This window comes from Molothrus ater, chromosome 5 (genome assembly GCF_012460135.2).
Source record: "Molothrus ater isolate BHLD 08-10-18 breed brown headed cowbird chromosome 5, BPBGC_Mater_1.1, whole genome shotgun sequence".
In the NCBI taxonomy this organism is placed as follows: Eukaryota; Metazoa; Chordata; class Aves; order Passeriformes; family Icteridae; genus Molothrus; species Molothrus ater.
Genome location: NC_050482.2, coordinates 22643617 through 22670239, shown reverse-complemented (window position 1 = coordinate 22670239; position 26623 = coordinate 22643617). Strand labels below are relative to the sequence as shown.

Here is a 26623-nt window from a genome sequence, read left to right as displayed (position 1 = left end):
AGCATTTTGCCATGTCCTCTTGGATCTTACAACCATTTTGCTTTCTGGAAAATAAATAGGCATTTTGAAGAAATGTTGCAGTGCTATTTAAACTGGGAGTATTTTTATTTTGGGGAACTCTTTAAAAAGCTTGTGCATTTAATTACTAAATGTAGGTGTCATTGTACTATTTTGCCACCCATGCTGTCCCTTGAATGTCAATCTGAATTATGGTGCCATCATCTCTCTTTAATGACTCATCTGCTGTTCACTGGGTAACCTCTGCTGTGCATATTAGAAGAAAGGCTTTGGCTTGTTTGTGTTCAAGAGGTACTTTTCAGATTTACACCAGCAGTGTTACTCTAAGCTTTGTCCTGCGGGGCCATTTACCCATTTTAAATGTGGCCATTGATGTCATACTGGTTTGTTACATTGTGCTGATTATTTCATCCTGCTCCCCCTTAGGAATTCAATTTGCTTTTCTTTGCTAGCCTTTGTGACATAGCTACATATATACATATTTATATATAAAAAATACATACATATATATATATATATATATATATATATACAGTATATCTGTTATTAAGGCTCAGACTTGTTCTTTTAGAGTCAGCTGCATGTTCCTCTCCTCTCAGCAGTTTTATTTTCCACAAGGCAGTCTCCAGTGCCTAGAAGTTTAAACCTTCCTTGCTCACTCAAAGAAGTGAGTTTTAGCACTCTTCATTTTGTCTGTTTGGGCCTGCACCCTTAAATTGAAGTATTTATAAGAAAACAGGCAGAGAGAGAGCTTCTTCTAAGGCTATAGGTAAACTTCCAGGCTGTTCCCTATTCATAGTTCTGCATTGCTAGGCGGGATATGTAAGTCAGGCTTCCTCCCCAGCACAATGGCAGAAGTGTCTAAATGGCCCCGGGACAAAGCGCCCTAATTATGTGCCCGAGGAGTGCTCACAGCAGACACTCTGAATCCAGCCTATTGAAGTTTTTCTGTACCATAAAACCTCCATATAAATATTCATAAGAGAAAGGGGGACAGGCAGACATGCTTCACAAGCTGCTAATTAATGCCTTTACCCATGGTTTTATTGCTCTACACCTAAACCAAGGACAGGATGTGTTTATCGAGGGCTTCTGAGGATTTGGGGAGCCTGCAGTAGGAGTTCAGTGTTAAAATCCTCTTCTGGTACTAATTCTTTATCACTGAAGAGCCAAAACCTCTTAGTTCTGTTGGAAGTTGAGATCTGAACCAGCAAAGACTTTAGGCAGGTGAATTCCCAATGAGGAAATTACTTTTTTCTGTCCTGGTGTAAATTCACAAGCCTCTTTAGTGCATTGAAACCTAAGTACAAGATTCAAGCATGCTCATACTACTAACTTACCATACATTTTTAGATAATGTTTTCCTGATTCTGGTTGCTGTTAATTAATGGAGCAATTAATTAATTTATTAATTGGCTATAAAAATAATTCAATTCTGGTACATAAGTAATTGAATGTTCTTCTAGTTAGGTACATTGTATTTAACTTAACATTTCAGTGTTTAGTTTGTAATACAAATTTGCCTATGAATCACAGTGACATTCCCAGGCTTTCAGATTTTCATCTCAAAGATTTAATTTCTCAGGATTAGAAAGTCACAGTCAATTTGCAGTTGGTTATTGAGTGTTGACAGCTGACTGCCACAAGTATGAACTTTCAGTTGTACTGAACTAATGGGAGCCTAGGAGGAGTTCTGCAATAGGATTCTCAGCTCAAACTGTGTTACACATTCAGTGTAGGATTGCAAGTAACAAGAGGTCAGAACCTCCATTTTGTGGTTCAGTGCACAAATTAAGGCTTTTCATGGAGTGCCACCACCACCTGAGACCTGTGAAAATGCTTTTTACTGCCTTAGCAAAAGATTGGATTATATGGGGAAGTGGTTACTGCAGGAAGGTGAAATTTCATGTTTACAGTGATTTTTCAAACCATGTTTCTATCATCTTACGGGGCTATTATTTCCACATTTTGGGTCAGATCTTGCTTAACTCAGTTTATGGCTCCTGGCAGAGCTGAAACAATATGAACTAACAAAATAATGTTGTGGGTTTGTTTTTCTGAAATCACAAATCTGCATTGTCTGCTATTACTGTTATGTAAAATGTGCATAAAGTAGACATTAGGAGGATGGGTAGGTCATGGTTGTATGCCACTGTATAGGGGTTTTGTGCTCTGTCTGCATTCACGTGGGCCTTATATTACTTCCCAGTAAGATTTACCATCCCACTCCAAGATGAAGAACATATTGATTAAATACAAATGAGCAAGATACATTGACTATATGGATCATGCAAAATATCTGATCAAAACATCTCTCTATTTCCAATTATTATGGTATCTGAATTCCAAAATTGTCTTTGAAGTTCCAGTTTTGTAGGTGATTAGTACAGGACTAGGATGAGATTCCTGTTTCCTTCATGGTACTGTCTTGGTCATACATAAACCATGAGACAGACTTTGACCCTAAAACTATATCAAATGGTCACTACAGAGTCGATCGCAAGTAACTGAAGAGAATTAAAAATGAAGTCAAAAAAGCAAATGTGAAGAAAATAGTTTTTAAATTGGCCTGCCTGACCTTATTTTATTTGATATCCTCCCCTGCTATTTTTTAGTTAAATCTGTATGAGAAAAGAAAAAAATCAAGTGTCAATATTGCTGCAGTTAGCTACAATGGACAATCACATCCAGGATCAATCAGTACACCATGTTGTTTTCAGCAATCTGTGAAAGTAAAACAATTGTTCTGTAGAACAATACACCATATTTGTGTATGTTTGATGAAGTAGAGGAGCAGATACTGAGCATTTGCTTCTTAAAACATGAGCAAAACATGCTGGTCAGCAAAAATCTGCTCTCAGTGCCTGGATTGTATGAAAAAACATCAGTGGTGCAGCACCCTACCTGCATGGTGCAGGAGCTGGCACAGCACAGAGGAAAGCCCAGACCATCCTCTGGAACCTCAAGCCAACCCCACTTTTTTGGTACTCTTTTATTTTATGCGACTTCCCAAAGTAATAATAAGAAGCTAAACCAGTGTCATTTAATCTGTCCATATTGACTTTAAAATTTTTGGAATGAAACTTCTGAATAGCTGAAGTGAAATGATAGAATGATATCCCACCAAAAGCAGAGGCTATATTGATTAAACTTGGGACTTTCTGTCCTTGGTAGCTGTAAAATCTGGTTGAGAATATGGGAACCTTATCCCCACCCAACAGCACCACACCTTCCTCTTCAGTCAGCCCCTTCCAACTGCTGCCATCTCTGAGCAAAGCTCCAAGATCTGGGAAAAGTTATGGCTGAGTGCACTACTAATTTTTTTTCTGACCTATGTGGCAAGTACTTCTTTTTTTCCAGTAATTTCTTGGTTTAGGTTGTGCCATAGGGGTTAAATTCAATATACATTTCAAATATATTGTGGTGAAATCTCACTTAGAGATAGTACTTGGAGTGTACTTAGAGTCAACAGGTATGGTTTGGCTTATTCAACAGTGAGTTTCCAAAGGATTTTGTAATTTTATACAGCAGGAGTCAGACTAAAAAGTGACACTTAGGCAAAAGACATACACCCAGGTCCAAAGTTACCCAAGTCCTGAAAATGCTGAGAAATACCTGACTTTACAGATGCTTCACTTCTTTCCCTGAAAGTCTCCTGAATACTTAAAATTCTGCTTTAGAGTTTGCTAAAAATTTTTTAATCTGTATGGCAAGGAGCTGCCTGGAGTCTTTTTCATACCTAACAGATAGCTAATTTTAAAAATTAATGATCTTTCAGGCATCCTTTAAAAATTAAACACTATCAGAATAGGTTAAAATACACATTTGCAGTGTTAAGCTCCATATAAGCTATTGCTGATTCTAATTCTCCTTTTCACTGCATCCTGCTGGCTTGAAAACTCCACGAATATCAGGAGACAGGTTCTTCTTCCCCTGACTGGGGAGAGGTGAATCTGTGGGGCAATTGCTCCTTAAAAGCACACAAAAGGCAAGGAGGCAAGGACAAGGCATCTGCGGGGGCAGAGGGAAGGTGCTGCCCTGTGCTCATGGCAAGGGAAGCTGTGGACCTGAAGGGTAAAAGGCAGCCTAGATTATGTATCCACTCAGTGTACTGTTAAATACCGTATCATGAATGAGTTTTAAAGTAATTGCATTATTCTGATTATTTTTCTCTGCAATCTCTGTTATGCCACTGTATTAATAATTCTGCTGAAGTCTAGTAAAAATAGAAAATTATTAAAAAATCATAACACAAACCCATAATTACATGTCTTTGTTTTGACTTTGGTTTGTGTTTCTGGTTTGCCAGAGTTTGTCACATTTTTCTCTGTTGTCTCTATCAATCATGAGACACTGTTTTCTTTTACAAATGATGTGTTTCAGTGATGAGTTGCAATAAGGAAATGACTAAAGGACAAGAGTAAACATGAGATTTAAAACATGATGTTATCATAGGGGAGAGCAATATGTGTGTGTATGTATTTATAAACAAACCCCTTTTTGACAAATCTTTATAGATGAACATTTACACGGACATGTATAATATAATTGTTAGGATTTGTCAAAAAATGGTAGGTTCTGTATTGGTTTACATGCTTTTATATGTTTTGTTTTCATTATGTTCATATTTTTGTTATGAAATAGAGACATACTTTTAGAGATATGCAGTGGGTATTGGGTTTTCATGATGAGCTTTGGAATTTTTCTGTCTTGATGTTGTGGTGTGTAGTTCCCTCCAGGGAGTAGAATGATGTTAGTATTGTTTTATAAAAGTATGTGGCATAATCCCTAGAGTTATTGGAATACTTATAAGAAAATCATCCAGAGCAACTTCTCTCTTCCCCATGGTTATTGAAAAATAATTTCATTGAGACTGTAATATGACTGGAGGGATAATGGTTGAGTAGAATTTGCAATTCCTGCATCAAATAAATGGGACAGGAAAATATATAATAATTAAAGACTTCCTCCTGTAAGGAATGTCCTTCTCTCAATCCCCCCTCCACCAGCATCTTCAAAGGATCCAGTCTAAGGCTGTTCATTCAGGTCCCCAAGATGATTTTAGCCACTGAAATATTTTGCAAAATACAAAGTTTATAACAGCTTGACTTCCCAGTCCCTACTGTGCTAAAAAAGCATTTATTTCAGTAAATGCTCCTTTGAGGCAGCTTGCATGAAGTTTACTCTCAAGAGTTTCAGATAAATATTGCCAAAGATTTAGATCTTTCTAGTTGGTAGCTGCTAATATTAATGGACAGAGAGGCATTGAAGAAACATAGTATTTAAAAAAAACCCACAGCTTTCCAAAAGCCAGTTAAAAGTGGACTCTGGGATTTTGGATATAGGATTTAAATTTGTTCCAGTTTTCATTGCACTTTTATCACAGCATTTCCTGTTTGCTGGAAAGAGAATTGTGAATGTTTTTACACTTAGCTGTGCAATAGAAGAAGCAGTGCTCATATTCTTCACTCTTAATTATATTTATTACAGTACTTGACACATTATTTTACTAGAAATTGTGATCATTTGAGTTATTAGAATACCTTGAATGTTGAAGAGGATTATGCAAATAAAATTATATTACCTTTACTATAAGAGGATTATGCAAATAAAATTATATTACCTTTACTATTTATGTTTAAAGCAAGTTCAGTTGTTTTTATCTCCTTCTTACTCCTCTGGTACTGCTGTAAGAGAAATAAATTAATTCTGAAATCAAATGTCTATAGTTTCCCTGACTTGATTTATTTCTTGTTTTTTTATGTCTGATCTGGATTTACTTTTTTCTGTATGATTCCATGAATTTACATGTGTTGCATTAAAAGACTCTCCGGGTATGGGGAAAAGAATCTGGGTAGCAACAGAATTATAAAAGAGTATGTGTTAGGAATCACTCCTTGGTACCTGCTTTTTTTTCAATATCAATTCCAATTTCTGTCATAAACACCACCTTGCCTCAGTTCATACATGGGACAACGGTGTAACATTTTGGGGAATTGCAGTCTTCCCAAGTCCCTCCTGGTTTTGGCTTTGGACAGGATTTTAGGTGCTCCAGCAGCAATCTAGTCCTGCAGTTTTGCAAGGCTATCTCATTCTGCAGGTCTTTAAATTATTGATAAATCTTTGTGCCTAGCCCAAGGGGTTCACAGGCACCTAATTTCATTTACCTGTGCCTGTTCAAAGATAAGCACTGGTAAGTACCACTCTCCCATCCAAAACTGTCTTGTTACCTTGGTTTCAGTGAGCAGACACTTCAAGACTATGTTGTTGACCAGAGAAGCCCTAAAGTTTGCTATAGATAATGCTTTATCTGTTGGGAAATGGCTGTGTGGGAGGCTGAACTCTATCAGACCATTTGGTGAACAAGATTCCAGGTGGAAGGAGACATCTGACATTTCCTACTACTTTGCCTGTAGTCACAGTGAAGGTGGCAGCCTGTAATTTAACCATGTTGAATCATACCCCAGAGTTTCCTTCCCAGTTTCCACTGGCTGCTTAGGAAATTCAGGGCCACTCTAAACCTCAGCATGTAAAATTCCAGAGGAGTAGAACCTAAATTGGTCAAACTGGAGTCCATGTTAACTTTGCATGTACAAATGTGTTGGAAAATCCTGATTAAATGAGATTTATAAACCTTAGCTGGTGCCATGGGCATTATTTTTCTAATTCATGGCACTATTCACTGTAAAGTTGTGACAGGTGAACTAAGCAGTGTACCTTATTAATACTCTGGTGCTTAATAATAGCTACTTTTAAATTAAAACAGTCAGTGTTTTTATTCTACTTTTTCTTCTAATTTTTTTAACTTAAACACAATTTGTGTTAGTAAATAAACATAGCAATGGCCAAATTGTAAGAAGATTTTTATTTTGGTTTTATATTTAGTGCAGGAAAAGTCTCACTTGTCAATGTGTATTGGGATGAGCAGCCTGCACTCAAGTGTGATGGAGGGGACTGACTCTCTTTATATATACCTGATCATGTACCAAAGCCTGAAGTAAGCCTACACACAAGAAAATATGGGTGAAAACAGATTTTTAAATTTCTAAAGGTGGGAGAGTTCTCAGACAGGTCTTGACAGAAGACTTAGACACTTTGACATTCAGAGAAAAAGAATATATGAAATTGTAGAGGAGGGTTATGAAAGTATTTTTGTGTTGTTAAGAATTTTACAGATGACATTACAGAATGAAGTACATTCATAAGAAGAGGGAGGCCTTACTCTGGCACATGTAGATCATTCTGCTAATGGGATTTATAGTTAGCTACTCTCTTTTAAAACTTCAAGACTGTTACCAAGTTGGGTTCTGAATCTTCTCATTTCCTCTGTCAGTATAAATTAGAGTTATTTCAGTTGAGGTAATGAAGCTACACCATCATAAGATTGATGAAAGATATAGAAGTGAATTCTGTGACAATCTTGTCAATGAAAGAAGCTAAAATAAGTAAATTAAAATTGTGAAAGAAGCACTCCATTATCATCAGATGTGATATTGCGCAGTTTTACCTCTGTTTAATGTTCTCAGAAGCAGAACCTGTATAATGAAACTCTATCCAATAATCTATTTATTTGTATTCTTTCCATATTTGACAAGCACTGATCATCTCTTTTTTTAATTACTTGTAGCTTCTTTTTTAAATTTATTATTATGCCATTTTTGCAGTTTGTCTTCCTCTCTGTGACTTCTTTGCAGCAATTTTTTTCTGGTGTCTCACTTCTTAGCCACTAGCCATGCACAGATTCTCTTTCAACTACCCTGTATAAGCATTGCTGTTACCATTTAAGTTTGTTCTACAGTTGCTAATTCTTCTCCAGTGAAGATATGTGTATCTTAATCAACAAATAAGCTACTTGCCTGATAACCTGTTTTGTTAATAACCAATGCCAACTGACAAGGCAAGTGGATTAAAAGAGGGCAAATATGCAATGAGAATTTCCTAGTATAATCCTCCCAGTTTCATCAATAGACTCAGTGAGCCAAAAGTGGTGTCGCTGTGTTTAAGAAGTGCTTGTGGATTTCTCCTTCACAGATTTTAAAATAATTTCCAAACCTGTGTAATCCTCTGATATTCATAGCTTCCCACTTCTGCAGTCAGTAGTACCAGTGTACATAGCTGAGCTCTCATGAGACACAATTGGCTTGAAACAAGAGCCTCTATGCTCCTCAAAGAGAAGATTATCTCAGTTTTCAGTGATTGCTCATTCTTGCTGCTCTTCTGAGAGTTCCTGTGCACTTCCTTGGCCTAAGAAGCATGCACGGAATCTTCCCCATGTGAATTGGAATTTCAATACTGACAAAGCCTTTATCTCCATGACTATACTACATCATTGCCGTGATCCACTTATACCAGATGAAGGCTTATGACTTTAGAATCTATCCTCTTTGCTTTCAAATTAGATTTTAGCAGGAAAATATTGAATGGACCATGTATTACAGGACCAAATCATGTTTTCAATCTAAATGCATAGTTCATAATGTCTACCCATACTGCACATGCAGAACACCAGTGTCCTATTTGTAGATCTCACTAATGCTGACATTACTTAATGCGTCCCAGTTCCCATAAATAAGTGATTCTGGTGTCAGAATCTCATAAATCCCAGCTCCACTCCAGGTGCAACTCACAAGTTCAGGCTGAATGGAGGAAAACCACAAAGAGGTTGTACCTTTTTCCTCTTGAGTCTGGCAGCTCGTATGTCTTGACACTGCTGTGGCACAAAGGACATAAAGGGTAAAATTACAGTATCCTGGGTATAAATGTCAGCCCCAGATTATGCCTGAGCTTGTATCCTTTGTAGCAAAGCAGCACGTGGAGTGCAGCATCCCCAGACTCTCGAGCAGTGTCCTTAGAAAGCCCTTTTATACCAAGGCTTAGGAGAGGGATCTCTGGTGGATACTTGGAGCTTGTTGCCTCAGCATCTCTGAGAGAAATTTCTCCAATAGAATTTAGAGATTTAAGGTCCCATTTCCTCTATGTAGGCTCTTTTTTTCTGGCACAGAGTGTCACATCAACAGGATCTCCCTCACAGAAAATTCTTTCTGTTAATCATTAAAGCTAATAATTTTTCACCTTTAGATATGCCTATTGAGGATTAGAATGTTTCATTCACAGCACTAAATCAAAAGAAACTCAACTGAAGCCAGTAAGTACACAAGGAATATCAGACTCATGTGAGAAAGAAGAAAATCTGGTTATTTATACTTTTTAGACAGGAAAAAGTATCTCCAAGATCTTATTACTCCTAGCAGTATGCTTTAACCAGAGATCATGTTCTCTCTTTGCCCTTGTGACTGAACATGAGACAGGGTCAGTCACAAATCAGTCTGTCCTGCTACCCGTGAATAGCAGGGGAGCACTTGCCACCATTATTTCTGATTTCATGGGCCTTGGGCACTGGGGCACACACTGTTTCAACAGAATGTAAAAAGAAACAAGTCTTACAGCCTCAGACAGAAACATTTGACTTTGAAGGAGTGTAGTAAAAGGGGGAGAAAAAGCATTTAATGATATCTTGCAAGTCTCCTTAATAGACATGGAAGGATGACCATAAAACTGTTCAAAACATGATCCCAAAACCAAGCTTCCCTGTTCTGTGAATAAACCAACAATTTATAGAAACATGTTCAATCGCTTCCTGGAAACAAAAAAGAATATTTGGTATTTTTTGCTTCATAAAGCAGTACCTCATCCAATAAAATGCTAACTATTTTAGGCACTGGCTGTAGACGTCAGTCAGTGTCACAGGAGTCATTCAGACTGTCAAGCTGATCAAGCTCAGTCATATCACAGATTTATGCATAAAACCCCAAACTTGACATCAGTTTTGCCTTTTTTTTTTTTTTGTGAGTTCTTCCCATCTTCATTTAAATCAAATGCAAGGAATTTGAATACAGTATTTAAACAGAAGTACCTGCTGTCATATATCGTAGCAAAAGGGATGTTGATTTGTTAGCTTTAAATGAAATAAAAGTAAAAAATAAAATAATTTCTTTCCAGCTGCTCTCTACACGTTTAGTTGTTTAACCTGACAGTTTACACAGCAATAGAATGCATGGTTGTGTTTCCCAGGGCAATTTACACCAGCAGCTCAAAGGAACAATTGCTGCATGGCTCAACCTCACACCCACACAGCACTTTCCTCCACCATTCATGCAAGCTATGAATCTTCAGTCCCAGATGAAATTTGCTTTTCTTCCCTAGTTTTGCCACATATTTAAAGTGCAAAGAGACAAGACCAAACCACTGAAAGTCTCTGCAGATGCGAGAAGGTTCATGGCTGAGTGTGTTGTGGAGGGGCTGTGGACACAGCTGGTGAATAACAGAGGAAAGAAGGTGCATCAACTCCTGACACCTCCTGGAATCTTTAAAAATTTTCTGTAAGATTTACTGTGTCTCTAAGTGTGTCATGCACCAAACAAGTGAACCTTGACCATTTTTTTCTTATTCATTGAAACTATCTCTCCTTGTTCAGCAGAACTCCCTATGAAATTTAAAAAGTAGTGGGAAACTCTTATCCGCAGGCCCTGCTTAGTTTGCATGTGACTTCAGGAAGTAACAATTAGGAGGACAATGGGTAAAGGAGGAAAGTGGAGACATTAACTGACAGCTGTGAATCACAACTTACACAGCTTTCTTTTCCATAATTAATTGAATGACCAGGCACAATGCACATTGACTTGGAAATGTGGTCCAAAGACACCTTTGGTGAATGTAAATCCTTTTCCACTGCCCTTACTTACCTGTGAGACTTGATCTTAGTCAGGAGTGAAAGCTGTGTATTGTTACAAGGGATAGTTTGGTATTTTTGGCAGGGAGGGAGAAGGAAAAGAGAAAAATATTGAAGGACAATCACATCACATGGAGGAGGTAGAGGTCTGGTTAAGTTAATAAAACATGGGCTTCATTTAGGTAGCAGAAAGTCACTGTAAGACACATAAACACGTAAACTTGCAAATAGGAATTATGATTTAACATCCTGTAACCAGTACTGCATTTCTGCATGAGAGAAAAAGAAATGAATGTTATGAAATTGTTTCATTAAATTATTTATTGCAGAGTATGAGCCGAATTCTGCGGCATTTTCTCAAGGAAGCAATCCATATATATGTGTTCAGCATGCCTGAGGGCAAATATTTCTTAGATAAGTTGTATTGTACTTCTCTAGAACAGTAATGACAGTTCATATTATGGCTCTAGAAATGATGATCTCAAAAAACATGTATCTGCAATTTACATGCTTTAGTAATTATTAGGGGGCATAGTCAACTATTTGCCCATATCACTCTGTTGCTAGAATTGCCCTAGGACTGGCATAAAAAGAATAACAGTGAAGGTTATTCAGTAGTCAGAGTAAGTCAATGAGCATTTATATACTTAGATATTTCTCTCTAGAAAAAACTAACATCATTTAAAAGTAACTAGTATCTAACCTTCTCTCTCCATCAAATTTATGGACGTATAAGTAATATTTTAGCTATAATTATGCCAATGATAGAACACAATGAAAATAATTTGTATATTTTAGAATATTGATATTCAAATGTTGAATAATTTTAGAATATTTTATTCATTATCTTTAACATTTATCTTGTATCAGCAGTACAAACATTTATCTTGTATCAGCAGTACAAAGTTACAGAAGTCATGTGAAGTCATGACCACACTGAAGCAAAAGTTTAACTGTCATTGACATCCTGGTTATCTAGAATGGTTCTTTCAAAGGACATGACAAAACAGGATTTCTTTGTGGCAGAGTTGTATTAATTTTAAAAGAGGAGAAATTGCTGTGGGAAGGAAGGAAGGAAGGAAGGAAGGAAGGAAGGAAGGAAGGAAGGAAGGAAGGAAGGAAGGAAGGAAGGAAGGAAGGAAGGAAGGAAGGAAGGAAGGAAGGAAGGAAGGAAGGAAGGAAGGAAGGAAGGAAGGAAGGAAGGAAGGAAGGAAGGAAGGAAGGAAGGAAGGAAGGAAGGAAGGAAGGAAGGAAGGAAGGAAGGAAGGAAGGAAGGAAGGATTGGAAATCTTCTGTTTGCTTTGCTTGTGTCCTTAATTTGCTAAAATGTTAATGATATTTAGATTCTGTTTAACCAGTACTTATCATTTGAGGTCCAAGATAAGAACAAAGTAAATTAATCATCATTAATTAAAACAGTGATAATCTTATGGGGTTGGGGGGGGTTGTCATCAACACTTCAAGGTCCTGTTAGGCTTCTGGTTTTAATATTGTAAATTATGACTATTTTGCAGATTTGGTGTATGGATACTATAGACAACAGAGGAAACTGATTGAAGAGATTGATTGGTCATATACAGGTAAGCAAAGCTGTCTATTGAATAACTTATTTCACTTTGATATTTTTGTGTTCACTGTTACAATTTTAAGACCCTCATGTGTCTGTATACCACTTGCCATATACCTAAACAATTGCTAAAGTGTAGGAAATGGAATCTGAAAAATACAGGAACTTTACAATTTACAATAGGAGAGTATTTTCATCTATTTGGATTCATATTTTAATCTACTTAGTAATAGATTACATCTATTACTTTTGGAAAGAGAAAGTCCTCAACATTAAAACCTCAACCCGAGACCTGACTTATTTGATGAAGGCTGGGCCAATAAATTGTTAGGTGCTTGTTCATCATCTCAACATTATTGTTCTAGCAAATCTGAAAAGCCTTCAGAAAGGCTGAAATAAGGCACAGCACATTATGTGGGAAAGAACCTATCCACACACTGCACTTGAACTTCTACCCTGTGCTTGTGAGCACTTGAGCAGCCTTGCCAAGTCCCACCCTGACTCTCCTAAAAACTCAGCCACTTCGTCTCTCTCATTTGCATGACTAGGAAAGATATATCCTGAAATTTTTCATGCCTTATTAAAGAAGAACAATGGAAAATTCACAATTACTTCTTATGTTCCTGCGTATAAGTCCAGTGATTTCAGTAATACTAAAAAGGTAATTTTGTCCTAGGTCTCTTTTGCCCAACATGTAGGAAGTGAGTTCTTATGGATGTGTGTAGGCTCCTACATTTTAAATTTCTTAAGCTACTGTTTCAAAAATACCAAACTATGAAAAATAAGGACTGTCAAATTTAAGTTTTTCATAAATTTTATTCAAAACATGTCCCTGTAGTTAAGGAAAATTACAGCATTCTTTTTATTTCTCTCGCTCTCTTTCTCATTTTCAAGACAATTTTTATCTTCTAGTGTAAAACATATCTAACAAGTTTTAAGCCTAGAGAGAATTGAAACAGGCTAGTCATAAAGCCTTCTAAATGAGATTTATAATGAAAACTCCCACTTACACAGATTGTAGTGCAAAATTCAAGCATGAAATCAATCAATACAGTATTTCATGTTCAAAGTTGATCCATTTTTCAATATTGTAGTTAGATGACTGCAGGGATAAACCTCCTGGATTCCTGGTGACCAGAGGGCAATCTTTAAAGGGTAGCAAATAGGGTTTGTTTAGGATTTCAGAGGATATAGCTCTTCCCTAGGCTGCACATAGCACCCATGCACTGTGCATGGGTGATGCTGCTGCAGCATCCATGGATGGATGGATATTTTGTATGGAAAAATAGCACAGAATTGGCATGTCAGCTGATCCATACCTGTTGATACTCTCCCTTAACCTGTGAGATACCTGTGTGCAGTAATCTCAATTCATATGCTTTGCTCCAGTGATTCCCCAGCTGGCAAAGCCTTTCTCCCCATTCAGACCTGTCCAGGAGCCCTGGCTAAAATCCTGCAGCTCCTGCAGCCACCTGCCCCAGCTGCATCCTGCCCTGCCCCAGCTGCATCCTGCCCTGCCCCTGCCCTGCTCCTGCCCTGCTCCTGCTGCTTCTCCGAGCTCTCTGCTGCGCAAGCTCTGTGTGCCCCCAGCATTCCTAAACAGCTGACTGCATGTGGGGTCAAAAATTGATATTCAAAGCTTTTGGGGAAGGCTGCATGTAAATCAGGAGCTTAGGGCTAGCAACTGTTTGCAAGCTGAGTATTATGGGATGCTCTGCTGAAATACCAGGTAATTGGTTCATGGGGTAAGGTGGAATACACAAACCCAGCTTTCACTAATAAAAAGACAGCCTTCCTGAACATGACAAAAATTTCCAGATTTTAACATTGTGATTTGGAGGCACAGAGGTCTAGAGCCTGAAGCATATGGGTTTTGATCTCCTTCATTTATAATAATTTAAATTATTTTATTCCTGAGGCAAGTGATATCAGGTACTGTATGTATAAGTGCTGTACCTAGCACAGGCTTATGTTTGTGAGGCATAGACCAACAGCTACACCTCTGAATGGATGAATGCTTTGTCAGTACATTTTTTTCCTCAGACACCAGTTATATTCTACTGTCTCATAACCTTCTCACTGGAAGAGTGAAAGTGAAAAATTTCATTGAAAGTGAAAAATTAGACTCAATGTGCCAATGAAGTGTTTTGAATGGGCCTGGGGATCCTGAAACCATAGAGTCTAATGCACCATGGGTAAGAGAGATCTAACTGGCTTGGTAAATTAACCTGGGTCTGAACAATGTAATTCTCTGTGTCAAATAAAAGATTTCAGATATATTAGCCACAGTGGGTCAATATACTCCTTTACTGGGATGGTGCTGTAAGATTAAAGTAAAATGAAGCTAGAGAGTTTTACCTGCTAAAATCAGCCAATTTCTGAACGTGAAGTTTCATAATAAAGCAATTTCACATGCTGGAAATTAATGAGTCACCATCAGGTTTTGACTCTTGGATAAGTGTATAATGAAGTCATAAATGTTACTGGAAAGATTTTTTAATACTTCTAAGAGCTCTGTTTTAAGCCATGAACAAAATCTGCATTTTCATGCATTAATTTAATCTTTTGTGTCCTGACTTTGCATGTATTTGCAAAAACAAATACCATGTTAAAGAACTGGAAGGTACAAGTTCTTGTTACAGATGCATCCAATATTTTCTGGCATAAGGGGATGCTGAAGCTAGCCTATTTGTAAAAATTACTTTATTTTAACAACCTTTGATTGTATTTTTCATTAAAGCAGTCATAGAAATTTTTAAAAATGTCATGAATATTTTCATATGGTATCATACAGCAAAAAGTGAATCCAACCATTTTTTGTTGCAGAAAAACCCTGGCATACTGTGAAAATTCAATCTCCTTAAATCAGTTACATACTAATTGATAAGCAAAGGTCATTTACACAATATTTAACTGTACCACTAACTTTAGTCATTCACATATTACTTCAAAGCATAAAGCAAGTAATATGAGCTTTGATTACTTTCTGTCATAGAAGTGAAAGATTAATTTCTTTTTTTTTTTTTTTGATGCTTTGCTTATCTGAATTGTTTTTGACAGAAGGAATGATATAATGTTGTTTTCTGGTTCTGATGTTTGGTTTGGGGTTTTTTAACATGGCTGGTTGATAGTAGTCCGTCAAAGTCCAAGCCTATAAGTTCACATGTAAAACTGGCAAGTGATATCACAAAATTTTTTTTGTTTTTGTCCCCAGTGAAATGGCTTTCTGTTGGGTTTCACCCCTGGGATTTTGGTTCTTGTTCACAACAAACAAGTTATGTGCTTTAGGGGGAAAAAAACACAGCTGAAATTTGTTAAAAACAAGAGATTCTAAACAGTCTTCAAGGAATTAGCAAAACCAAGGGTTTCAAACATTTTTAAAAGTTGAATGTTCTATGTAAATAAATAATCAGATCAATGTTCTTTGTCTCACTGTGTAGGAGTGTTATGTTCAGCCTGTGCTGCCATTTATTATGTGATACACTGTTACACGTTTGCTTTACAAATATTGGCAACTCTGATCTTGAGGAAAGGGTAATTTTGGTATAAGCTGATTGGTCTCCAGGTATTCAAAGAACATTTTTATTATTTGCAAGTAGAATCTGAATCATATTTCCCTTTTCTCTGGGGAAAAGCATCATGAATCATAGAATCACAGCATGATTTAGGTTTGAAGGGGCCCTTGGAGATGATGTGATTCCAGCCTCAGCTCAAAGCAAAATGATCTTCAAAGCTGAAACAGGAAAAGTATGGAAAATCTCCAGAGAAGGAGGTGCTGCAGTTTGGTCAATGTGTTCTGTTGCTATTTTGAAAACATTTCCTTTCTTTTACTCAGCTTCAATATGTCTTATTGCAACCTGTGGCCATTGCTTCTCACCCTTTCCTTGTGCACTGATCTGTAGATTGCCTTTACAGAGCAGTAGACTTCAGCTAAGTTCCCTCTCAGCTTAAGCTTCAGCAAACTCAGATCCCTCAGCCTCTCCCCATACATGATGTACACCCAGACCACCTCAGCAGCCTTTTGTTTGTAAATATCCATCTCATACTGGGTTCAGGAGGAAATCAAAACTGGACCCGGCATTCTCAATGTCACCTCACTGGTGTGCAGTAGGGGGAAAAAGTCACTTCCCTCATCCTGCTGGCTTCACTCTTGCTAAGGTAGCCCAGGACAGTGTTTGTCTTCCTGACTGCAAAGGCACACTGCTGACACACACATAATTCATTCAATCAGGATTATTAGTTAAGATATTCAGATCATTTTTAATATCTGATGTTTTTCAGTAGTAATGTATAGTGATGGTGCTCTTGTGGCACCTGCACCAATACTTCTTTCAGTAGCAATGCCTAAATGTAATGATTTCTTTGTTTTGCTCCCCTGTTGAACTAATTGAACTAATCTTGTTAAACCTGAAATTGTTACCTTTTTGTGTCTGACTCAAAAGCCTCCTGGAGATATTCCCCTAGTTTATTATTCCCATTACTGTTGCTACACAGACAAAACTTTAGTTGTTATTTGGAAGTCTAGGTTTGCCATCCCAAGTCTTATAAATGTGCTGTGATTGCTTCAAATGTTCATTCCTGTAGTTTGGCTCAGAAATTAAAATGGCCTTTGTTTTCAGTGGTACTGAGAAAACACAGTTTTCTTTCTTGCCCAAACAAGAGCTAATATTTTAATTTCAAATGTTCCATCATATTTCAATACTGAGGAGATTTAATTTCAAAGTCACTTCTCATTAAGTTTATGGCAAAGCATGTTGTTGCTTATGTCCATAACAATGCATGGGTGTATTTGCTTTTCACTCAGCCTAAAAAGTGAGCAAGGATCTACTAGCTGATCCACTATCTTAGCTGTGGCCCAACAGAATGATTTTAACACTTGTAGCTAACTGCTCATTCTGTAAAATGTCTGCTGCTTCTGTTACCCAGCAGTTCAGTCCAGGTAAAGTGGAAAATTTGAGTCTTTCCCCTCATCCTCACCCTGTGTCTCTGTTCACCAGCCATCTGCTGGGAGCATGGACAAGGTGGGGCATGCAGGTGCTGCTCCCTGCCCTGCAGCGAAGGTGAAGGAGAGGCTGTGCTGCTGAGGTTGTGTGAGCGTGGGCATGGTGCTCGCTCCCTGTGAGACAGCTCCAGGAGCAGGGCAAAGGGAGTCAGGAGGGAAGGGCAGGGGTCTGGGTCTGGGCCATCACCTCCCAGGGTGCAGCATGATAGACGAGCCACTTGGTGAGCCAAATCCTGACGGTCAGCCTGTGTGTGAGAGGGGGATGCACCAGCAGGAGCCTGCTGGAAGTGGGAATGAGGAGCTGCCTGCTGAGCTGACTGCTTTAATGGACTGGTCTGCCAGACCAGACTGAAACGTCTCCAAGAGAGCCCTGGCCAAGAGTTGATGAAACCTTCTGCTTTCACTGGTTTGATAAAACTGTGTTCTCGGAGATGATGCATACCAAATTAAGTTCCTTTTTTTTCCTTGCGAAGTAAATACCATAGCAGTATCAGCATCCCTTCATGAGAAGATCTTGTCTTTTTATGACCTCCTGCCAAATACATCATTTTGTGCTTCGTGTTCACCAGGTACAGTCATAACTGATGTGCTGTATCAGTTGTGGGTAACCCAAGAGCCCTATGCTCTTGGGCTGTGTGGGTTCCTTCAGTAAAGGGTCAGCTTAAGAAATTTAAATAACATACTTTCTTTTATTAACTCATAAAATGGTTCTGCAGGGGTCTTTTTTAATAGACTTTATGCTTCAGAGGCTGTCATACCTTTTCTTGCATGACAGCTCATTACATGTATTTATAACCCCCAGATCACACAGCCACTCATGCTTCCAGTCTTTCGTCACGAAATTCACAGGAACACTAATTAAAAGCCTATTACACTGTTAATGGTTTTGGAAAGCTTATGATTCCACAGCAGAAATTACATAGTTATGCATCTGTTTGCATCAAAGGGACAAGATGTCCTCAAGTGAAAAGCCACATGCTGGCATTTCTGGCCATCAAGAAATTCCTTTTAAGATATCTCACTGTACTGAATCAACAGCACAAAACACATTATTCAACAGAAAGAAGATGTCTATTTAGTATATTTGTGGATTTTGAATCCATATAAAATTATATGGTTCAGAAGTCTGTTTGCATTAAGCTTTCTTTTCAATGAAGAAAGCTGATCTTTGAGCAGTAGAAAGCTATTAGCAGCAAAGTGGAATTTATTTAGCTTTTATTCAGTAATATTTCTAGGGTAAACTGAGTGGAAAAATTTTCAGGGGATTTTGGGGGACGAAGTAAGAGAATTGGATCTCAAATTCATGGAATTTTCAAAGTTGGATTCTTGTAGGACAGGTCTGAAGAACAGCATGTTGGTATTCATATTTGTCTAACCACTGCTAAATTATAGCATTTTTATTTCAAATAATATTAAAGTGATCAATTTGCCAAAGTTTCCTTTGAAGGAACTCAGATAAGACTGTTCCTTCCTATATTTCAGTCCTCTAATGCTATAAACAAAGAAAACCATTTTCACAAAGTGCAGAGCAACTCCTGAGCATCATCAGATTTTTCAAATGAAAAGTTGGCTTCTGAAGTACAGAAGTCTAAGTGTGAGACATTTGCATAGTGTGGCACTGCTCTTATGCCAAGATCTGTTCAGGGGTCAGAAAGATGTAAAAACTTCCCATTAAGTAAATCCATTTGGAATTTTAAAGCTTTTTAAGAGTGCTGTCTTTGGGAATATACCAAAGTCAAATGGAAAAAAACAAATTTTGAATATCTCACAGCAGAATGCAGCCTCTAGTTAAGCCTCTTTGCCCTTCAAAATGATCATAAAAGAATCCTTTTGCACATACTACTGAATGATTGTTCATTTACAAGTGCATTCAATCTGGGCTGCAGTAGGAAGGTTGTGTTCTTGGGGACCACTTGCTTACCAAATGCACAGATGATTACTTTGAGGTCATCACCTCCATATCAAAATGATCTGTGGGTTTGTGAGGTTTAGAGCCCAGCAGATAATTCTCCCATTGCTTATGTTTACAGAAGGCCATATTTAATTATCTGCTCCATCCAAATGTTTTGGACTTCCTTACTGACATTTTTACTCAAAGGCTATTCTGCTGTATTTATAACAGGTTTTGGTTTTTCCTGAAGAGTTCAAACCCCACTCATTTCAGTATGCGCAGTTGGATAATACCTAAAAAATAATTCTGTGGATTTTACTCACAAATTTGAAGCCATTTCTGATCTTGCTGCATCTCATTAATTCAATAGATATCAAACCCTTCTGGGTAGATATTCCATGTAATGTTCTTTAACCCATAAGAATTAAAGCAGCCCCCCAAAGGGCAGACTTAAAAAACTCTGTGAGAGAAGGAAGATAAAGGGTACAGTGAATAATTGAAGAATCCTGAGCAGAAGGGGACCGTGGAATGTTATAAGTTGTTTTCCCACCAAAAAAAAAAAAAAAATTCAAAACTTTTAAATTTGAGAAACTAGGGAAAAACCCATCAACATTTCTGTCTTGGAATAATCAGCATTTGCCACTAGATTTATCAGTTCATGAACTGTTCCCTCAATCATTCCAATGCCAGAATCACAGAATTTCAGTTCTGAGCATCTCTTCCACCCGTGAAAGTGCACAAGCCCTTTTTTTTTGAGAAGCTGGGTCTCTCTGCATACATATTTAGCTGGTTCCTGCTATACTTGAAGAGTTGTGCTTCCAACAAACTCTATAGACAAGCTGTGGTGGCCTCTTTCTGCTCTCTTCCAAGAGCTTTCTTTATAAGAGAGTAAACTGTGCGTTGATCTGATATTGCCTGGCATTGAGCCTGTTTTAGGAGCCACAGAAACAATTGACTTATCTTCTTTCAGCCTTTATCATAGATGCTGCATTTGAAACCTAAGCTGTTTTCCCTCTGTCAGTGCACTTTATCTGATGAAAACTGTGTTAACAAGAGACGTTTTGAAAGGGTAGTTACGAAAATTAAGGTATTAAAAATGTAAAAGCAAAGAGAGGGATAATGTGTTGAATGCTAGAAAAAGGAAAGAATCATTTACATGTAAGGACTTGGAATTTTTTTCCCAACTTCTGATATTTCCTTACACGTGTAAGAAGCCAGTTCAGGGCTTGAGTGCATGGCTATAAACTGATTGCAATTATTTTTACTCCATTAATGGTATAAACAAGCCCAGAACAAAAAATACCCAATTTTTTTATTACCCCGCATGAGTAACTGAAAGGGAAAAATTGAAAAAAATTGTTGCTGGAGTATTTACAAATACTGGGGCAATGATTAATAAATTCTCCTGTTTCAGAAAAGAGTGGATTTTCTGGCTGCTTGTACATGTTTTGACCACTTTGCACATACACAATATGATCAATGATCAAGTTATATTTTTTCCTGTTGTTTTTCAGGAAAGCAAATATTTATGGTTAGAGTTCTAGTGAGTGAAAAATTACAAGCTAAAAGGTTTTTCTTCATTACTTCATGTAATTTCTTGAAAGCTAGCTTCTAAGTAGGGCTGTGGTGTGTGTGAACAGAAGAACACTAGCACATTACCTGTTTAATCTGTATCTCACTTGCTTTCCAAGTATCCAAAAGAGATGCAAAGTGGCCAGCACAAACAGGCAATAGACAATATGTAATATAAGTTCTTAAGGAGCAGGAACATACTTTAAAAAAGGCAAGCATTCCTTTTTTTCAGCTGTAAGTACCCACTTCACACAGGTTCAGTAATTATCATGGCTAATTTTACCAACACATTTAGCCACCAAGACGAGATCTGTACACCTGCCAGTCCTAATGTGATGTGTGCCTCCAATCAAAATGAGAGCACTACTTGTTCTCCTCTGTGTGAAAGCAACTGATGATAATCTGTCGCAGTGGCTTGATCACACATCTGAAGTTCCCTTTGAAATCATTTGTTTTTTCCTTAGAGAAGCTGTGGAGCATGTGCTAAAAAGAGCTGTTCTGGATGACTTCCTGTGTCTCCTCACTTCATCCCATTCTCAAAGGAAATTTTTCTATCCTTTCCATTTTACATTTTTTGTCATATTGCTTTAGTTCTTCTCTTAGAGTGCAGGCATGACTTGTTTCCCTTTTGCATTACAAAATTCTCCTTTTTCCCACTATCAAACAATCATGTAGGGTTTTGTTGCCTACTTCTCCCTGACATTCTTAATAGCTCCATGAAGTCACTGTCAGTTTGCCACTTTATCTCCTGTGTTTCCAGGAAAAACTTTCCTCCCAAGTAACTAATGGAGAAAGAGCTGGCTGAGTGTTTCCATGACTATCTTGCAGTCTCTCCTCCCAGCTGCCTTTTCCTAAATGTCAGAGCCACTCTCCAGCCTGGTTACCATGGTGCCTTCAGCTGGCATGCCTGCCAGGGTTCACAGAGCCAGCACACCCACTGAACGTTTTATGGGAACATACCAGGAGAGAAGGCTCTTACCTGCTGTGCCACAGTTAAATAGAACATATCAAAAGGTACTTCTTGGTGCATATTCTGTGTAAGATTGGCTCCAATTTAGTAGCATAAAACCCATTCAATCAATTAAGGAAATTCCCTTTGTCCCTCCGTTTGTGAGGGTAGTGGTACATCTATAGATGTGCTACAAGTTACATACATAAACCTGCTAGTGAGTTGCCAGCTCAACAGGTCATAAATGTAAGTGCTGCTGGAGAACAATGACGTTTCTACTGTGCTATATTAATTACTATCTTCTATAATAAGATTTTAAGGTGTTTTCTTTTTCCTTATAATTTATTATTCAGTTTCAAATACTGTTATTAGCAAAAGAAACTTTTCATCAATATGGTTTCCTGAGGTGAAAGTCAATACAACTAAAGTATATTCTGTGTCCCACCATTGGAAAACCTGATATTTTAAACCTCAGGTTCATAAATAGCAATTGATAGATTAGTAGCTGAAATAACGAAATCCTTTTTAAAATGACAATGGGTTTTAAAGTTTACTTTAAAATTCCATGCAACTGAGTCATATTGTTGTTTCTAAAATTTGCCTTTGTTCCAAATAATAAGTTGCTAGTAAGTTTTGTTCAGTCAATTGTTTCAGGTTCAGCTGGTCATATTCTCTTAAACAAATGGTTAGGTAGACTGCAAGCACATTTCAGGTGATCATAAAATAAGAGCTCTGAACTACAGTGTACTTTGATCTGTCTCCTTGATAAATGTTTTGTATAGAAACAAAATATTCTTCTCCCAATTGCTCAGCTTTAGTTGTTGTGAATGAAGTGGTATTTTCCAGTCCTTTAATTGAATGTTCAGGGTTTTGTTATTGGTACCATATATGAACCCCCCAACTCCAACACTGCTGCTACAGGAAATCATGCCATCTAACTCTGAAACAAAATTAATTGAAATCTGTTTTTAAAATATGAGGAATATTTTGCTTCATAGTTTCACTGAAAGACTATCTCAGAAACCCATTCTTGACTTTTCATAAAATCATAGATTCATTTACATTGGAAAAGACCTTTAAGATCATTGAGACCACCAGCACCACCAACACTGCCAAGTCCCCCACTGAACCATGTCCCTTAAGCGACACATCTTTTAAATACAGCCAGGGATGGTAACACAGCCACTTCCCTGAGTAGCCTTTTCCTTATGATGAGGAATATTTTTCTAAAAGCCCATTTGAACGTCCCCTGATGCAACTTGAGGCTATTTCGTCTTGTCCTGTCACTTGTTACCTTGGAGAAGAGACTGACCCATACCTGGCTACAGACTGCTTTCAGGGACTTGAAGAGTGAGAATTTCTACCCTCACCTCCTTTTGTCTAGAACAAACACGCTCAACTCCCTCAGTTGCTTCTCATCAGACTTGTGGTCCAGACCATTCAGCAGCTTCATTGCCCTTCTCTGGATACACTCCAGCACCTCAATGTTTTTCTTGTAGTGAGGGTCCCAAAGGATTACACAGGATTCCAGCTGTGGCCTCTCCAGTGCCAAGTACCAGAGGCCACTCCCTCGCCTGGTCCTGACTACACTATTTCTGATGCAGACCAGAATGCCATTGCCCTTCCTGGCCACCTGGGCACATGCTGGATCATGTTCAGATGGCTGTCAACCAGCACCCCCAGGTCCTTTTCCACTGAGCCACAGCCTGGAACATTGCATGGGGTTGTTGTGACCCAGGGGCAGAATTTGGCACTTTGCCTTGTTGAACATCATCCAGTTGCCCTCAGCCCTTTGATCCAGCCTGTCCAAATCCCTCTGAGAACCTTCCTGACCTTCAGCAGATCAGTAATTTGGCTCAGGTTGGTGTCATCTGCAAACTGACTGAGGGTGCACTTGAGCCCTTCATTCAGATGGTTGGTTAAGATCTTAAATGGAACTGGCCCCAGTAGTGAGCCCTAGGGAACCCCACTTGTGACTGCCTGCCAACTGGGTTTTCCTCCTTTCACCTCCACTCTTTGAACTTGGTCATCCAGCCAAACTGATTTGGATTTCCAAGCTAGCTGTATTAGTGGACTGTTGAGGTAATCTGGTTCTTCTGGTAGAATTGATTGTTTTGTTTGATTGTTTTGTTTGTTTGTTCTTTGGGGAGTTTCTTTCTATTGGCAAAATTTGTCTGCATTGATATCCATTTCCTGTTAGTTTTTTAAGTTAAACCACAATAATCTGGTCTCTTGGCCCCCTTTGATTGTTGCACTAGCTTTTTCTGCTCAATTATGTTTCATCTAAAATTATTTTGTCTTCAACCAGAGTGTCATGCAATTATCCTACATGAACTGTTCCCAGGACTTTTTGCAGAGACATTAATACTTCATTATCTTTACTAGGAGTTGCATGGCTAGAACTTCAGTACACACTTGCCTTTCCCTCAGTTTAGAGCCCTCTGAGACTGTCAGACATGGTCTGATTCTCCTCCTCCCCCATATTTTTCCTATGTTGAGATCCTTATTAGTAACAAAAACTCCCACTACTGTCTAAATGTATCACTTTCCAAATTGCATTGTTGAATTTCATGCCATATTTAATACTGTTTTTCTCAAGGTCAGCTGTTCATCCCATATGCTGTACTGGACCTCCTTGTGATGGTGTTTTCACATGTCATGTGACATGGTAGGGGGAAAAGTAGGGGAAATTAGCAAAAAAAAAATAGGGGAAATTAGCAAAACTGAGAATCTCCAGAGCTTCCTGCACACACACAGCCTAGTACTTCCTATTTACTGCTGCTTACTATTTTTCTTCTTTTCTCATTGAAAAGTACTGAGTTGTTAGTGTTGGGTGATAACAGCAACAGGATAATATGGTAACATTTTGGTGTATTTACAGATCTATTCAGCACAATTTAAAAATTACATATTTTCTGCTTTTCCAGACCCTTTCTGTACTCCTTCCTTCCTTCCTTCCTTCCTTCCTTCCTTCCTTCCTTCCTTCCTTCCTTCCTTCCTTCCTTCCTTCCTTCCTTCCTTCCTTCCTTCCTTCCTTCCTTCCTTCCTTCCTTCCTTCCTTCCTTCCTTCCTTCCTTCCTTCCTTCCTTCCTTCCTTCCTTCCTTCCTTCCTTCCTTCCTTCCTTCCTTCCTTCCTTCCTTCCTTCCTTCCTTCCTTCCTTCCTTCCTTCCTTCCTTCCTTCCTTCCTTCCCTTTTTTTATTTACTTTCTTTCTTCCATGATATCTCTATTTTGAAATCATCTAAACAGTCATCTGTGTTCTCATTCAAATTCAACAGGCACATTCAGCCTCACTCTAACTCCACTGCCTTTATGATCATGTGTCAATATAAGCAAGTTGTCTTATAAAATGTTCTATATCCTTGGTGAAATACCACTTATGTTGTAAGTTTATTTCCTGTTCAAGCATCACAATGTTGCAATAATTTATAGTCTAAAAATAAACAGCTACATGAATAATTAATATACAGTTAGTACCTTTATTATGCTATCACTCACAGATAAATCTCTTTGATAAATTCCTGTGTAAATAAAATTTAAATTATTGCTAAGTTGGTACAAAATTCTACAACTGCTACTAATTACCTATACTCAGATTTCAAACTTCATTGTTACTGCCTGAACTAAAGCCGACTGAAATCAGTGAAAAAGATATCCCTTAACATGAAATTAAACTACAGTTCAGTCCTGACCAATAGTTATGACCAATTTATATCACATTAACAGTGGAGTATGTTTCTAAACAAAATTTTTATGTGCGGATCTTAGCAATGATGGAGCAGGTAGGAAAAATACTGAGAAATTGAGTGCAAATATTTATTCTACTTTCAGTGTGTAAAAAATTACCAAATTAATTTAAAAATTATCATAGCAAAACTAGGAGTATTTGGCAATTAGGTGAGGAATCACTTCATAAGACGCAGTGGCAATTAGCTGTTGCCAAGCAGGCCTCCCATTATTTTACATTCTAAGAAAAATTACAAGCTTATTAGCTGTATTCTGCAAAGTCAGTCATCAGTGAAAATTGACATTGACGTTAAATTGTCATGAAACTTCATATTTGGCACCTCTCTAAGATGAACGGCTAAGTTTGTACTTTCCAGAGCCATTGTCTTAGAGCATGGTAGTACGAGATTCAAAATAATGCAAGCAAACACAGCTTTTTCTACACAATCAAGAATTATGTAGATTTTTAGTTTATGGTAATGTTAGAATAGAAAATAGTTTCATAAATCCTTTCAAGATGTATGCAAGAAATCTCCCTAGATGTGATCTTCTCCACTATTTTCACTAACATCTCAGGTAACAGAAGGGAGGGCATTTGCAAATTCATGGGAGACACCATGCTGGAATTTGCAAGAATTTTGGGTGACATAGTAAGAATTCAAAATGTAATTAACAAATATTCTGAAATTATTCAAGTAGAATTTTTCATTAATGTGTTAACAACAAGCACAAATTACTCCCACCAGGAAAGAAAATCAAGGATGTAGATGCAAAATGGATACTGCTGGTTAGGTGGCTGTATGGCAGTTAGCCATAATTGCATCTGAATCAACAATATGTTGTCATTGCAGAAAAGGCAGTCCCATTTTGAGGTGAATTAACAGGAATGATGTATAAGGCATGGGAGGCAATTATTCTGCTCTACTTGTCGCTAGGAATATCTCAGCTGTACTTCTGTATTTATCCTTGGGCTGCACACTTGTAGAAAAGACAGTGACAAATTGAGAGAAGGTGCAGAGAAGAACCAAAAAGAATGATTGGTGTCTAAGGAAGCCCAAAATCCTTGGAAGATAACTGAAGGAAATAAGTTAGTGTAGAAAAGGGAGTTAGGATAATATTTTTTAAATATTTAAAAGCTATCAGTTGTTCTCGATTCCACTGAAGTGACA

The 26623-nt window shown here is 37.9% G+C and overlaps 1 protein-coding gene across 8 annotated transcripts in view; it reads left to right on the top strand.

The window, feature by feature from the left end:
* Nucleotides 1-26623, top strand: part of PTPRZ1 (protein tyrosine phosphatase receptor type Z1) — a 133647-nt gene that overhangs the window by 30090 nt on the left and 76934 nt on the right. For all 8 annotated transcript variants that reach the window (XM_036400607.2, XM_036400612.2, XM_036400611.2 and 5 more), the window contains exon 2: nucleotides 12262-12327. In XM_036400607.2, the coding sequence (XP_036256500.1) occupies nucleotides 12262-12327 (66 nt within the window). The remainder of the gene's footprint in view (nucleotides 1-12261; nucleotides 12328-26623) is intronic.